The 16,276-nt window shown below is 35.9% G+C and overlaps 2 protein-coding genes across 3 annotated transcripts; one reads left to right on the forward strand and one right to left on the reverse strand.

Moving 5' to 3' along the window:
- Positions 1-93: 93 nt before the first annotated feature.
- Positions 94-8,582, reverse strand: LOC108010162 (ras-related and estrogen-regulated growth inhibitor-like protein). Its single transcript, XM_017075004.4, has 6 exons — positions 8,428-8,582; positions 1,335-1,465; positions 1,134-1,270; positions 916-1,074; positions 710-862; positions 94-609 (listed from the first exon to the last, which is right to left on the reverse strand). Exons 2-6 carry the CDS (start codon positions 1,441-1,443, stop codon positions 181-183), a joined length of 987 nt encoding a protein of 328 aa, XP_016930493.2. The 5' UTR covers positions 1,444-1,465; positions 8,428-8,582; the 3' UTR covers positions 94-180.
- A 3,317-nt stretch (positions 8,583-11,899) lies between these two features.
- Positions 11,900-15,544, forward strand: LOC108006522 (trehalose-phosphate phosphatase). 2 transcript variants are annotated; one of them, XM_017070049.4, is made up of 4 exons: positions 11,900-12,046; positions 14,241-14,373; positions 14,674-15,295; positions 15,362-15,544. In XM_017070049.4, coding segments are annotated over exons 1-4 (891 nt in total). In that variant the 5' UTR covers positions 11,900-12,045; the 3' UTR covers positions 15,497-15,544. The 2 variants fall into 2 exon arrangements, with proteins under 2 accessions (XP_016925538.2, XP_016925545.2); XM_017070056.4 differs by lacking the exon at positions 11,900-12,046 and adding an exon at positions 13,846-14,000.
- The last annotated feature ends 732 nt before the right edge of the window (positions 15,545-16,276 follow it).

Consider the following 16,276-nt stretch of genomic DNA (forward strand, 5'->3'; position numbering starts at 1 on the left):
AGTATTATCGTTCATCCTTTTTACACTGCATACTTGTAGATATATTTATAATTGGTTTCAAAGACCCAGTGGTTTCCCATAAAAACGAATTACTTTCCATGACAATAACATCTAGCTATATATTTGTCACTACATTTTGACTAACTAAGCTCGACCCTCCCTGGACTTAAATTCCCCCTCTCAATAACTAGCGTTGCTGCCCCTGGTGGAAATGCTCATCCGGCGCTCTACGCGATTTGTGTGTGGCAGTAGGCATCCTGGCGGTGGATATCGCCATCTCCGTGGGCGGGACAACAGAGTTCCGTCCGTGGAAGCTCTACTTCGGAAGGGGGCATCGATATCGCTGCGCGAGCTGGTCAAACTACTACTCGCAATCTCATCCGTGGACTCCGTGTGGTCACCACTGCTCTCCTCCAAACAGGCGCTTCCGATGACCAGAAAGGAACGCCGACCGGCGCCCATGGACGAGGCATCGTAGAAGGAACAGGATCCCGAATCGGGGGTAAGGATACCATCGTTATTGGCCACATCGCTCGTGGAGCGCTTGAGCTTGGGGAATTTGCTGAAGACCCGCCAAAAGCGAAACACATCGCGAAAGACGTTCTGAACCTGAACAGAAAATAAATATTAAATACAATTTTTCATAAATATTAAAATATTTATAGTTTGTATTAATTTAAAATTTGTATACGTTAATAGATTTGCCTACCTGATCCACACTCTCTCTAACAGAAACCTCATGAAAACAGGCGCAGGACAGCTCTTTGAACCTCCGTTGACCCTCCTCCAAGGTGACCATTCGATCTCCGGGCTGATCTGTCTTATTGCCCACCAAAATAACAGGAATATCCAATATGTAGTCCTAGAAAATAATAATAAAGTAATAGCTGAAACTAGAGGATCTCAATCACTCACTTTACTGGCCGAACCCAACTTGCGTCTTCGTTTGTTGTAATTAATGAGGAACTTTAAACGACTGCACTCATCGAAGGAACACTTGTCTGTGATGGAATACATGAGAATAAAGGCGTCGGCCCAGCGGATATTGGACTCCAGACTAACACCATCTAGTTCCTAAAAAACAAAGTCTTATTAAACATTTATAAAATTTGTAAGTCCTATTTAAAACCCACTTGCAGCTGGCCGGTGGCATCCAGAATGTCAAACTGAATGGGCTCCTTGTCCAGCGTGGTTTGGCAGGTGTAAATCTTCTCCAGATTGGGATCATATTCGCCAATGAAGCGTCGGGTAATAAAACGCACCACCATGGCTAAATTGGAGAGTCCCTTAAGTTGGATTTCCTTCATTTATTCGGAGGTGAGCGGAGAACTCACCCGTTTTTCCCACGCCACTTTGGCCCAAGACCATAACCTTCAGGGTCTTTTGTTTGTTGGTATGCAGGCCCAACTTGACCAGCGATGACTTTGGCGAGGTGGCATTCATTGCAGAGACCAGGAACAATAGTCTGGAAAATAAAATAAAAACGCTGGCTAAGTAAGAATATTGTTGGGGATAAAGTTGTGGATAGGACTGGGACATACCCATCTTTTGAGTCCGCTCAAGTTCTATTACTTATTTATTTATTAGATTAATTATTTTAAATCCAACAAATTCATATTCACTGAATTTTAATAATTAAATTTTTACTTTGTAAAACAACCTTAGATTAATAGAATGTTTTAGGTAATATACTTCTACTAATGGTATATATATTTTTTTAATTTCGGAAACCTTATTCTTTAAAGTTTAAACCCCTTTAATTATATTTTAAAATATTTATTAGTCTACTCACTTTTATGTACTTAAACAAGTTTGTAAATCGTTTTGTAATCTCTATCTGAAATGCTAACATATTTATAATTTGATCGAAAAACAGTCCTACCCCAATTTCCCCCTATTCTAGGGTATAAATATCTACAGTATTTAGATTGGGTCTGGGTGTTAAGGTCTCGCATTTCGGAGACAATATGTCTGTTGGGTGTGAGTGACGCGACCTTTGTTGGCCTTAAATTCCTGATGCTGCTGCGGCTATCTCCGATCTCCTTAACCCACATCAAAAGTGCTTAGCACTAAAGAATGAGACTAGACCAAGTCGCTTTCTAATTTCGGCCAACGACTTCCACCAATATTGCATATCTTTTGGAAGTGAAGACAGGCAAATCTTGTATACCGCACTCAAAAAATACGGGTCTAATGTTTATATAATAACTGTAATAATTTTTAAATGATTGACAAAGAAACTTATTTTAGTAGTACAACATTCAAAACTATTTTAACAAAATTATATAAATAAAAAAATTATTAAAATAATATTAAATTGTCATTATGGTAAGCTTAAAGTGACTTTTAAAGGATTTAAAAATTTTAGGGAAATGATTAGCTTTAATGTCCCTTAATTTTTTACTGAAAGTGCTTGAGTTTCCTAACACAGCAGGAACACTAAACAAAAGACGCTCGGTTTGTGTGTTTTTTATAGCCACCCATGGACATACTTATGTGGATGGGGATATGGGGATGTGGGAGTAAGAGTGTTTGTGCTTTTGATAAGGTCAACAATGTCAGACTACCGACAACTATGAAACATTTATTGGACACTTTCTGCGTTGTCCTCCACAAACAGCCGCAGACGCAGAAAAAAGCGGAAAAAGCAGGAGAACTCGTCGTCCTTCAGCATTGTCACGGTCATTATTATAAATTAGAAGGACACGCCCCTGTCAGTCGATTAGCGCAGGATGTCAAAAGATATCAAAATATGGAACAACTAGCAAAATGAAAACACTTGCTGAGAAACGAGCAACAAGTGACAACAATAAAATATCAATTATCATTTGTGTCGAACGGAATGTTGCTTGTTCATTTTGTGTCCTTCATTTCCGGATACCGATGGGTCCTTCAATTGTGGCCATACACTTATGGGAAGAAGCTTTTGGCTCAGTTCAACGACACGTGCCAGCATATGTGTTATTGAAGGGAAAACTACTAACAATGCGGAACAACAGAATATCGAAAACATTTCATCGTGCAGTAAATATTTCCTGATTAAAAACCAATGTGATTTATAAAATTATTTATTTAAATATTTTTTAATAAGTATAGTTTGGAAATAAGTATAGTTTGAAGATATACAAAATAAATTTAATTGGTCTCCAAACTCCATTAATTATGAAGCCATCTTACCAAATTAGATATTTATAGAAATATTATTTTCATCTCTTTTAGCAGTAATTACTTTTTTTTCGTATTTCCTAAAGACGCTGCCAGTTTATTACATTCCTGGCGGGGTTTCATCACTATTTCTCAGTAATTAAAACGTATTTTCGGTTGAAGAATAATTGCCCATCTTTTAAGGTTTCTCAGAGGTATTGAACTGTGGCAAACTCCTAGACAAAGTGAAACAAATGAACTCGACAGCACAGGCGGGCGAAACTAAGTCCAGCTTACCTCACCTCATCTAAAAACCAAATCCACACCATTTGCTGGGGTTTCTCCGCACCAAGTTGTGCTGCGTAGATTTTAATTAGTTGGATTTGAAACTCAAACACTCGACGGTGCGTGCTTAATGAAGCATTTTCCCGCTTTCCTGTTGTTCCCGGCTCGAGCTCGGATTCCCATTCCTTAGCCAGCTGCCGCATTGCCATGGCCGCAGCAACGTGGCGTATACGTAATGCCCAGCATCAAGTGGTTTTTTGGGCGGGCTTTAAGCTGGAATCCGAAAAGTTTTCTCTGTAGCCAGACGCTTTTAATCCCCGGCAGGGAAAAACTTTTCTGTTTCCCTGCTAATTTGTATTTAATTATACATTTCGGTGGAAGTTCTCTTGAAAGCAAGTCTCGCCGCCATGTTTTGGTTTTCACACGCCCAAAAGTGTGCAATGGAATCGTAAAACCATTTCTTTTCATTTTTTATTAGGCAAAAAATTCTTTAAAAACTGAGAATGATGATGGTTGAGGTCGTTGAACAAAAGATGGTAGAAAAAGGGAATGCACTGAGGGAAGGTGTAAAGCAGCAGTATTAGCACACACTAATGAGTTTCCCAGAATTTCAACAGAAATGGTTAAGGGTATTCGCCGTGTTACAGCATTGATGCCCCTTAAATGAAATCAAATGGAAACGATTGGTTTCCGAGGCAATGTTTGGAAAAAATAAACAAGTAATTGCAGTTGAAGAAGCAACAAGTACGTATAAGTGGTTGAGTGATTTCCCGAAAAGGCCTTCATTTTTAAATCCAAATGAATACGTTTAAAATTACATTATAAAAAGATGAATTTCTCTTGAACTTGTTGAATTTGAAATTGTTATATAAAATAAAACTTATCTCATTGGTTAATTTTTTTTTCTTTTTGTATTAAATTTTTAATGTTGTTGAACTGGTTTTTAATTTTATATATATTAAAGTATTATGAAAAAGGACTGATAATGTGTTTGGCAATTAAAGTTTTTCTATAGTTTTCGTAAACATAACCTTAATTCTATTGAGTACGTAATTATTTCTGAACGAATTTACTAAATTACGTTTTCACTTGAATCATTAAAAACCAAGGCTGTTGTGTTGGTTATTAATTTTCCCACAAAGAAAAACCGCCTGGCATATCAAACTAATCCACATCTGTGCCATAATTCTTAACTGCCAAAAACTATCCCACATTTGCGTAGTAAGTTCCTAACAACAAAAGCACCATATATTTGGGCAGCTTATCTTGCATCGTTTCACTAAACTAACCCCAACCCATCGAGTACCCCTTATGTCAGTTAATGACAGGACTCTCGCATGTCTGAATTATCAGGACGACGACCGGACCTTGGCTTAGGCATTGAAAATGAAAACCCCAGCAGCGAGGCGATGAAATGAGTAGGGTCCCGTTGGGCTGTTGACCTGGTTGTTCTGTTTACCAACACATGTCGCTCTATTGCGCACCCAAAATAATTCCAGGTCCAGACGAAGATTGAGTTACGGCACTCTATAGTTTTCCCCCTCGATTTTCAACACCCTCAACGGCCTTATCCTCTTTTCATTTGGCACGTGCTGAACAGTTGTAGTAGTCATCGCCCCGAAAGTTGATGTTGATTGGGTTGATGAGGATGATGAGGATGATTATGCCGTTTGGAGTTCCACGGAAAACAAATCAAACTGCCCAGCCAACAAGTGGTTGTTCAGGAAATGAGGGAGCGGATGGGGGAGGATGAGGGTGCCGAGTTGTTGGGTTGTCATGGTGCCAACCAATTCCACTTTTGGCTAAAGCTAAGGTCATGGGAAGTGCGCCACTCGCCGAGCGGCCCATTGTTGATGATTGGAGTTGCCCACTCCAGGCAGTCTCAATGATGCCCCTGCCCTAACCACTTTTTCCCGCGTTTTTTGCTTGTCATTTCATTTTGGTATCGAGCAGCCAGTTAACATTAAAAACATTGGCACACGGAGAAAAAAAGGAACAAGAGAAGCCAAATTATTTATTAAAAGGGTACCAACAATAAAAGTGTTGCAATACAATTAAAATATGTTACGTTTGTAAAGACAATATTTCTTGTTATAGGTAACAAACAGTATTCTAATGAATTAATATCTGGTATGTTTGCAAACACAATACCATTTATAAAACAAAATTAATATTACCTTCCTAATGGATCTTTAAGTGCCAGATACAGCTTTGAATTAAATAGACGAATTAAAATTTCGCACACATGTCAGAAAACTTAAAAGAGGTATATAAAATATTTATGATTTAAATAAAAAATTAAAAATATAATTTTATATTATATTATGCAAATCTCTTTCACTGTGCAATATCATCGAATGTTGCCATTGGTTTTTCACTCACTCACTCAGTTTGTTTTGCTGTGCGGCCATGAAATTGAAAATGCGTAAAAATCGTCAGAGTTGGCGGTCAACTTCCTCCACATAAGTATTCACCTTGAGTGGGGTTTAAATATATGTATATAAAAATAAGTCTATGAAAAGAAATTGCTTTTCTTCTTTTGTTATAGAGCTTTAGATGCAGACATTCCTAAATCAGACTCATAAATACAAGTCAAGCGTCATAAATGTTATTTTAGTTAGGCTCACACGGGTGATTTTTTGTTGACTAAGCACCATTTAAATAAACACACACAAAAAATTGTATGAATAAAAATGAATGGTAGGAATAAAAATGAATGGTAACTTGTGCGTATTTTGGTGTTTGTTCGTTGGTCTAACTGACAATTCGATAGGTTTGGTCAATTTTACCTAAAGGATTTTTTTGTGTAGACATGGTTTTTCTTGCCAGAAAAAAGGTTTATGTAATGGTCAAGGAATAAGAAAAAATCAAGGAAAATATTTTTAAAAGAAAATGGCGTGAAGGGCACAACTTTAAAAGTTTTTTGCTGTTTGAAATTGGATATCTTCGTAAAGCTGGGTCGAGACTTTAATCGGAAAATAATGAAAAAACCAAAAATCAGTTTAAAATATTAAAAAGTCCTTGTCTCATTTTAAACAATTTTATATAATTAACTTCACCTTAAAAAATCCTAATTTTTTAAACAAAGTAATTGAAATTAAAAAAATTAACATTTTTCTTGCTATTAAATTTGTCTATAAAAGTGTGTGTTTTCCTTTATCAAACGGAGCCCACTGCGCATAATTATTATCAAATATGGCAGGCATTTTATCTACTTATTTTCTTTGCTCCTCGTACCAATAAAATTTGGGTTTACTCATAAATATCAATGGAATTTATGAGGGGGTACAGCGCTACGCATTGGTGAGAACACACAAATTGAAAGAAATCTCTTTAGCCTCAGACATTTCCTGCCACATTTGCCACTTGTCGTAGGCTGATATGCAAAATATCAATAACTCAGAGAGCCCCATAACATGTTATAACCCTCCCCCCATAAGCCACCCAACCCTTAACTTGCTTCCAGCTTTCTGCTCTTTATGGTCCCCATCCTCATAAAATTCCCATGCACTTGTCGTACCCACTCATTGTGTCAGTTGTTCGAAACGATGAATTATATTTGATACCCTAAGTGAAAAGGGGGCTATTGGTTTTTACGATTGGCCATTGCAAACATCATAAAATATTAAAAAAAAATATCTTGGGTATAGTTTTAAAACTAATACGGTTTTCTATTAAATGTAGTACACTTGACAATGATAAAATATTGTCAGAAGACAACAGATTTATTGCTATAAAAATATATTTTAGACAAAATATAAAAAAAAACCAAGATAATTTATAACAATTTTGGACTCAATTCTTATTTTTTGTACAAATTATGAAAATTATCTATCCCTTAAAAATCTTTCTTTTTAGATTAAGTACATTTATTATTACTTTACACTTTTAAAATTCAGAGCAAATAATTTTTTGAGTGCACAAATGAAATAATTCTCTTTACTTACAAAATATTTTTGCACAAAAAGGCACCTGAACATTTTAGGGTATATCAGAGCTCGATCCACTACCTGAAACTATATACCCGATTCGATAATTTTGCGGCTATGGCGTTTGCTACTGTCTCTGGTCGTGTCTGCGGTCGGTTGGCAATAAAACGCTTTTGTTTGTGGCTTTATAACCAGCTCACAAAGTAAGAGCCGGCCGCCACCGCACTTCAGTATCGGGCGCTATTAACTAGTCACCTTATGAAGGTGCCAGGTGATTCAAGATCGCGGGGACAGGTGCTGGGGCACCTGATTATGTTTTGTGGATATAATAAATCTTGTTGCGCCGCAGACACCCTTTTTCCTGACCCGGCGCCCAAAATGAGATGTGAGATAACGCATAGTGGACGGGCGAATAAAATGAAATTTGCATTTCACTTTTGCACAGACAAGCTGGCGACCTTGCCGCCAAATTTAAAACATATCAAACAAACAAATCAAAAACAGACTGAAAGAGATGGAGAGGCACACCGCAATTTGTTTTATTTCTGAAACCATTTCAAAGTCAAACAGTTTTGCACAAGACTTGTATTTTTTTGGCGGAAGTGGCAACAATCAAAGCCAATTAAAATGATTTACAAATCGCAAGAATCGAGAAATATATGCAGAAAACCATCGGTGAAAAGTTATAGTCCATTGGCTAGTCACGAGAGTCAAGGTCAACTGGAGAAGCAAATAGTAATCGAGCATGAGCGGAACTTTTTAGGGGCTTCACATAAACAAATATTTCAACATAACATCATAAGTATTTGGTTGATATCGTATTTACTCAGGCTTTTTTGATGTCAGTCCCTCCGAAAAGACACCCTTTCCCACGCCCCTGCGTCATACAAAAATGTTTACAAAATAGACGAGAACTAGAAACAAGCTGAAAATCAAAACTTTTGACTTAATTTATTATGTGTTTGTGATTTGCTCTGTTTACTAAAATTATAAAACAAAGTTTTCTTCAATTCGATTGCCATAAATTTGCTATGTCTATTAAGTTGTAACAATAATTATGTATACGCACCGTTGAAAGAAGATTTTTGTTTTCCTCTACAAATATTTATTTGATGTGTAATATTTTTATTTTGTAAACGAAACCATTTTACGAGAACAACTGGCTAATATTTTTTCACAATTGTTGGTTACTCTTGGGAATATTAGGTATACGCACTGGTTAAAAAAATATTTATACCAAATATTATGTTATAAAAAATGTTTAAAATATTTATATTTATTTAAAACACATATATTTGGCAAATTTTGTTGGTTTAATTTGTGTATTTGTTAGACGGTTTTCTGTTAACAGTAGCAAATATTATTTGGCTAATTGATGCTTGGTTTTGTTTTGGTTTATTTTAAGCACTGTCTTTTACATTCAATTTATTTTTTTATCGATAAAATGTTTTCTTGTGTTATTAAAAACTCCACTTCATTAAGATTTGTTGTTAAATTGTAAAAGTATTTTCATTTTTCTTTATTTATTTTATGCATTTTATTTTATTTGGCGAATTGTTGACACTTCAGCTTCCTGTTTCGTATTAAGCCTCTGGCTCGCAGCAATTATGCTTTTATATATCCAACTAGTACCGCCGCCGATGCCATCGAAGTGGGTTTATTGCGACGCAATGTCGACCGATGCGTTGCCATTGTAAGGCAATAATAAAAATACCACCACCCACTTTTCCGCTGGTTTTCCACCTTCGGAGCGCGGTCGTGAAAGTGCTGGCGATATGTGGACCAAAGTGAAATGCAAAGGAGTTCGGCAAGGAGGTGCACCACATCCCTTCCACAAAACACGCACCACGCGAAACCGGGATGCCAGTCTGAATGTGCGGCAAAAACAACTCGACCGACGTTTTCCTCTGCGACCGCGACGCGTCGCAACTGCTGCGCTGCCGTTGCTTGAATGAAGCTTCAATCAGAAAGCGCGCGCAATTTTGCGAAACCATGTTGCCAGCAACTACATATGTTGCAATGCATTGTTAATGTTATTGTTAAATTTATAAATATAAAATAGAGATATAATAATTAAATACTAATATTAATATTAATATCGCGTATACGTCATGTTTCATTTTTCAATGAATTTGTTGCGCGCAACATTGTTGAGAAACAAAGTTGAAGAAACATTCGTGGAAACATTATTTTATATTTTTTCCGTTATCGAACAGAAAATATTTTTTTATATAATTAATATTATAGTATTTATATAATTCTATGTTATTCATTATCATTTTCGTCTACTTTTGAAAAACACATTTAGAAAAATATTAAAAATAATAACGTAAGTAAATAATAAATAACATAATAATAAAAAAGAAAAATGTCATTATTAATATACGATTTAATTGTAATATATTTTTAAAAAACATTTGTATTAAAATAATACAAAAATTCAAAATATATAATTGATAACTAAGTATTTTTACTAGACCAAAATGCAAGTAAAATTTCCAGTGTTTGCTGTTAACAATCAAAAAGTAAATTAACCCATTGTAAATAGGTTTACTTAATGATAATGTCATAAATCGCAGGGATCTTATCTGTATAAAGAAGGCGTTAGTCCAAACTAATTATTAGTAATATTTCTTTATCTGCACTGTGCTTACTGTGGGGCTAGTATGACTTTTTAAATAAATATTGTGACAGCTTTTGGCGTTTAAAAACTCAACACAAACAAAATTTTTTTTAAATTGTCATTTACTGAAAAAGTATTAATTATAATCAACAACAAAGTCTATTTTGTCGTATCAGTCTATTTGTATTAATCGGATTCAACAGTCCCTGACCATTAGAAACACCTATATTTTTATGTATTTTGGACAGTCATCATTTAAAACTAAGCCAAACAGTTAATAAAAAGGCTTACATACATCTTGGGAACATTTTTAAAACAACGATTAAAAATTTTTGATATGTAATTACATTTTTTTTCAGTCAAATTTTGGTTAACATCAATAAAGTAAGATTTTTATATTGTTAATATTTTAGGTCTACTAACATTATTCTATTTAAAATTTAAGTGAATGGTCCTCGCAAAAATAACATTGAAAATCAATGAAAAGATTTATTCTGCGCCAAAAAAATTAGAATTATAGATTAAATGTTTAATTTTTTCAATGGCATTACTTTAGGAAAATCTAATGAAATGTACTTTCAGGGAGATTCCATTTTCTAAAATGGCAATAAAATGATTTTTAGTACCATTACTTATTTCCTGACCTACAATTTCCGTTGAACCTAGAAACAATGCTGCCGACTCCATTACAAACACTCTCACAGCAGGGGGGCTTTTGAATTTGTGTTTCTGCCCAACTGACCTTCACTTAACATTAGGGCCGAGAAACAAAACAAACATAAAAACAAAAAAAGAAGGAAAGTATGCAAACATTTTCCATGTAATTGGCAATAAGCCACGTCCTAATGCTAGGCCAAACATTCCGCCCACACGTACAGACGCGGTGGTAAAAATGTTTACACGGCTTGGCACGAAAACCGCCCATATATAACACCCCTTGCCACCATTTTGAGAGCCCCTAGCCATCCCCAATATCAGTGTGCATCTACTGGGAGTGTGGCAACCTGTTGACATCGAATCGCCTCGTGGCACGTCCACTAATTGCTCCTGACAGTGGCAACAGGTTGGATTTTGCCAGCCGAGCTGAACATTAATTTTGGCCAACGTTAATGCCTTTCGCTCGACTGCCCACGCCCTTTGACCCCCATCACAGGTTTTCGGTTGATTTATGTGTCCACCTTAAGCCTTAACCCAGGGACCCCCACCTTTGAACCCCAGCCGCACGTCATGCTCTTCTGTCACTTTGCATCATTGTTGTTTACGGGTTAGGAACGAAAGGGTGTCAAAAACAACACCCCTGCCTTTTCAAGTCCCCTTTAAAATGTTCTAGATTCTATAACTAACCTACGTAGGTAAGAAGCTAAAAGGATAAGCAGGATAGCCACCTCACCCTTCCTTATGTTAATTTTTGTTTATCAAAACATATTTACTTCGCAACCATATGGATTCGTGAGGATTATTAATAATATGCATATATGCATGTACTTATCTCCATTCCACTTTAAGAAATATTTAAAAGCTGATTCGATCTAGTTTTAAGGAAGGGAGATTTTGTCCATCAATTATTAATATCAGTTAATCAGAAATAAAAATCATTAAAACTATTTGTATAAATCCCAATCAAAGTAGACAATTTTTATTAAACATTTTTATATTCTTACAAAAAAATTAGTTTTGGAAAATAGTATTGAAATTGCACACTTTATATAGTAGAAGCACACTGTGCCTACTTTTTGCTTTTTCTTTTGCCTCCTTTCGCCAACTGTTTTCAAAAATCTATTTATGGAGGTCAATAGATCTTCCCCACCCCGTCATTATTACCCACATTTTTACCTGAGTCAGCGAGCTTGTTCTAAGAGCTTGGGCAAAAGCTTTTCTAGCCAAGCAAAACAAAAATTAGAAACAAAGAAAACAACATTCATTGCGATCAATTGCAAAAATATTTACCAGAAAACGAATTTAGACCAATTTCTTGGATTTATTTGGATTAATTGACAGTTTTTCTGTTGAATAATTGGCCAAATTAAGTTGTGTGACAGGCCAATCAGTGCAATTCGTTGAAAAAGTGAGTGAGAAAATGAAAAGAATTTATAATGATATTTTATGTGTCAATCTTTGGATGCTGCCGATCCACTGTTCAAAGGGGTTTCGGAAAAAGAAAGGGAATGGCTCTTTCCCAGACACTTGTTTACCATGGGAAAATTAGTTGTCTCCCAATTAGAGCGAAATTAGCAGCCAGATAAAGTCGGACAGCTGCGCTCGTGCCCATCGAAAGATTCGATTAAGGGAGCTTCAACTCTATTAAATATGTTTATGTTTAGATATGAGAGTGGTGTCTGCTCTCAAACCCACTTTAATGTGGTCTCCCTAGGCACTCGATAATAATACAGTACTCAGTCATTTAATGAAATAACAACTTTTAAACATTTCTTCTAACTTTTAACAAGTCCTTAAATGTATAGTTACAAATATAATGTACATCAAAGATAAGAGATCGATATTTTTGTTAAACAATTTACACGATAGTTTTAAAGAGATTTACAAATTTTTGAAGTATTATCTTGACATACATAAAAACAGAAAAAAGAAAAGGTTGTTTGGTTCCCAAAATTACCTTCACGTATTTTTCATGGTTCAGGCTAGTGAGTTTTAACTGTGTTTATATCATGAGCAAACAGTTTGGCCTGGTCAGGTTTGGATTTGTTTTGGTCTTGTCTATATCGGTGTTTGTCTGAGCATGCTTGTGGAGCATGCTGCGCTTCCCAGACTGCGTGATTCACTTTGGCAGTCAACCTCTATAAGTGGCACCAACCCAGAAAATACCTTAGCCACCTGTCAATGACGCCACAGCTTATGACAGGGAGTTTCCTATGTTTGCCTAGTTTAGAAATTGGTTCGGTTTACAAAAGTATGTAAATCTCATGCAGACTATTAGATAATAATTAAGAATTTGTTAAGTTTTCTGATCAATGTCTGATCAAGATGCCATATTTACGTGTTGATAAGATACAAAATAAATATTTATACAATTGTGTTTACTACTTATATACATTAGAGTATACATTTATTTACACACTTTTATGCTAAGTACTAAAACTTAAAAATATAAAAAAAAGTTACAAGACTTTTGTCGGATAATGGATGTAATTTATGTTCTTGTTATTTAAAAAAAAAATTTCTTTGTTGATGCAGTATATTAAGCAAAAAATTATATATTTATTGTGAGAAATTGACGGGATGCTCATATCGACAAATTTGTGGATTTATTAATTTATCTAGTAAATATAATTAGGCCCATATCTCCAACTTGTTTGCCCTATAAGTACTGGTAGATTTCCCCTACGTTTCCCCTCTCCAATTTCCTTAGATTTCGCGTGTCGCGCCCATGCTGTGCCTATTTTTAGAGTCACTGTTGTCGCCTAATCAATTCCACTGCATGTAACAAATATTTGCGACCCGAAATCGCTTTGACATCTTGGTGCGGGATGGGGATGGGTATAATAATAGGGATAAGTGTGGGGATGATTAGAGGGATTTCGTCCTTAGGTTACGTCCCGCGGGGCCACGCTTATCGGCACGTCAAAGGGATTTGGACAACACAAACGCGAGGACATAACCAGATTTGCATGCTCATTGCTAATTAACGAGGATGGTCCAAGTAAAGGAAAGGAGGGGGCGATGTGTCTCTGGGCTGTGGGTGGAATTTATGAATTTCGGTTTTTGTTTTATTGCCCTCGAACGTGAACTTTACGATCTGGCGGAGAAGGAGGCAATGCACGCACTGCACACGAAGGCAACGCATGATGCACTGAATCAGAGAATCGGGGGGCCAGTGGGTGGCGTATTGCCTTTGTTCTATAACACAAAAACCGGGCGACAATGTTTGAGGAAATCACCACCAACGGATCATTATAAAACTGCAGTTGCCGGAGAAACAGCAAGTCAAACCGAATCGCAGATCCATCAGGGATAGGTGTCAATAGCTACTCGAAAAGTTCCAGGCACTCCACTACATAAAGGTGACTTGATCTTCACAGCTGATTGTACCTAGGTGATAATTACCCATAGAGAGAGAGAATCTCGAGAAGAGACTCCCCATCGATTTGGGTTTCTTATCGCCAGCAAGTGAGAACTATCAAAAGGCCATAAAAACAAGTCTCATCCAGAAAATCTCCCAGTCTAAACTGAGAAACTGAGACATCAACACGTTGATAAGCCAAATCCAAGTGAAACTAATCTTGATCACATATTAATTTCAGTGAAATCCATCGTATTCTTTTTCGCTTTCCTTTTAAACGCGACAAGGAGTTATCAGGAAATTGTGAAAATGCCGGAGAAACAAGTGGCCCCTGTAATTAGTAACCTAGAGGGTTTCGAGCAGAATTTACCAGGGTAAGTCGGAATTACTTAATCATGAAGAACGGAAGTGTGACCTTGCCCTTGTCATGTAATAAGCAAATTACTGATAAGCAATACGCTACATTTTTATTTTCACTGCTTACTTAACAAACTCTCTTCTTATTAAAATTAAAAAACCTTTATAAATTTGATGATAGAAATAAATGTTACGTTATTTAATATTATCTATTTTATATAATATAGTAAATTATTTTAGAGTTAGTTTACAGATGTGCATATTAATATTCTATATTACAGCTGCAAACATATTGATTAATTTAAATTAAATTGCAGTTACCTAAGTTCCGAAGTTCCGGTTGCCGTACTTTTGGATTATGATGGCACTCTGGCTCCCATTGCTGATAATCCCGCCAAAACCAAAATGCCTGTGGAACTGGAAGCCATTCTCCACAAGATAGCTAAGCATCCCAAAGTTTTCTTGGCTGTTATCTCGGGTCGAGGTCTCAAAGATGTCCAGAAGCAGGTGAACATCGATGGCATTACTTATGCGGGAAATCATGGACTGGAAATTGAGTACCCAGATGGCTCTAGGCACGATTACGAATTGCCCACAGAGATCCAGAAAAACTACACAGACATGGTTAGGGAACTCAAGGAAAAGGTGGAAAAGAATAAAGCTTGGGTGGAGGATAAGAAGGTATCACTCACCTACCACTATAGGGATACTCCGGTTGAACTGAAAGATCAACTAAAAAAGTTGGCCACAGAGATCTGCCAAAAGTATGGCTTCAGAGCGAATCAGGCCCATGAAGCCATCGAAGCTAAGCCCCCAGTAAATTGGAACAAAGGAGAGGCTGCCTTGTATATCCTGAAACAGAAATTTGGTGATAATTGGGCTCAGAAGGTCAGTGTTGTTTTTGCTGGCGATGACACCACCGATGAAGATGCCATGAGGGTGAGTAAAAATATTAATTTTTTTTAAATATTTGTATCTAATACATTGTCTTACATTTTATTTTAGGTTCTCAGGGGCTTGGGTCGCTCCTTCAGAATTTCTCCAGATGCTCAGATCCAGACTTTTGCCGATTTCCGATTGCCCAAACAGGCTGTGATGACCGATCTTCTTAAATGGATAGCTAATGTTTATGTTTCCTAGATATAACATTTCTTTATAAACTAAAAAAAAGTTTTCGTAAATTGCAAAGGTTTTGTAAAGTTTTTTAAATATTAAACTGTTTACTGTTTACTTCTAGATTTCAAATAATTGTAAATCTTTAGTTAATGAAAATTAAAAAGTTAATAACCTTTTAAGTAAAAATGCATTAAATATTTTATTTCGATAACAACTCCGATTTTTTGCAAAGTTTCGGGCTACGCAGTATTTCATATCATTGCAAAACATTAGACATAACATAAACACATTCTGAGCTTAAATATTTATTTTACTTTAATTACATTATCCATTTTTGAAAAATACTAATTCTTTAAGTTGGAAAATTAGTTCAAGATTAGTTTGGATAACCATCTCAAATAATCCGGCAAATAAATATTTGTGTTGATTTCAAGATTATCCGAAACAAAATTGCTCATTAATCTTAAAGCTCTGCGTTTGAAGATCAAAAGGAAATAAATAAATCATCGAATGGAAATGTTTTGCTAAGAGCATTGATCCAGAAAAATGACTTTTCCGTTGTCTGAATGATCAAAAAATAGCAAATGTAAGACCATTTACTAGTTGCAATGATTAAATAAAAAAAGGTCCAGATAAATACAATTTTTCTTCTTATAAATAATCATAAGAGAATCCGGCTAGTATAGACAAAACAAAGTGTGTCGTCTTACAAAAAACACTTCCAAAACACAAGCAACCGCAAACAAAGGTGCATCAAAGACATCATCAAAACATATACACACTACATATAGGGTCCTCTCCCCA

The sequence above is a fragment of the Drosophila suzukii genome, chromosome 2L, assembly GCF_043229965.1.
Source record: "Drosophila suzukii chromosome 2L, CBGP_Dsuzu_IsoJpt1.0, whole genome shotgun sequence".
NCBI classification, from domain to species: Eukaryota; Metazoa; Arthropoda; class Insecta; order Diptera; family Drosophilidae; genus Drosophila; species Drosophila suzukii.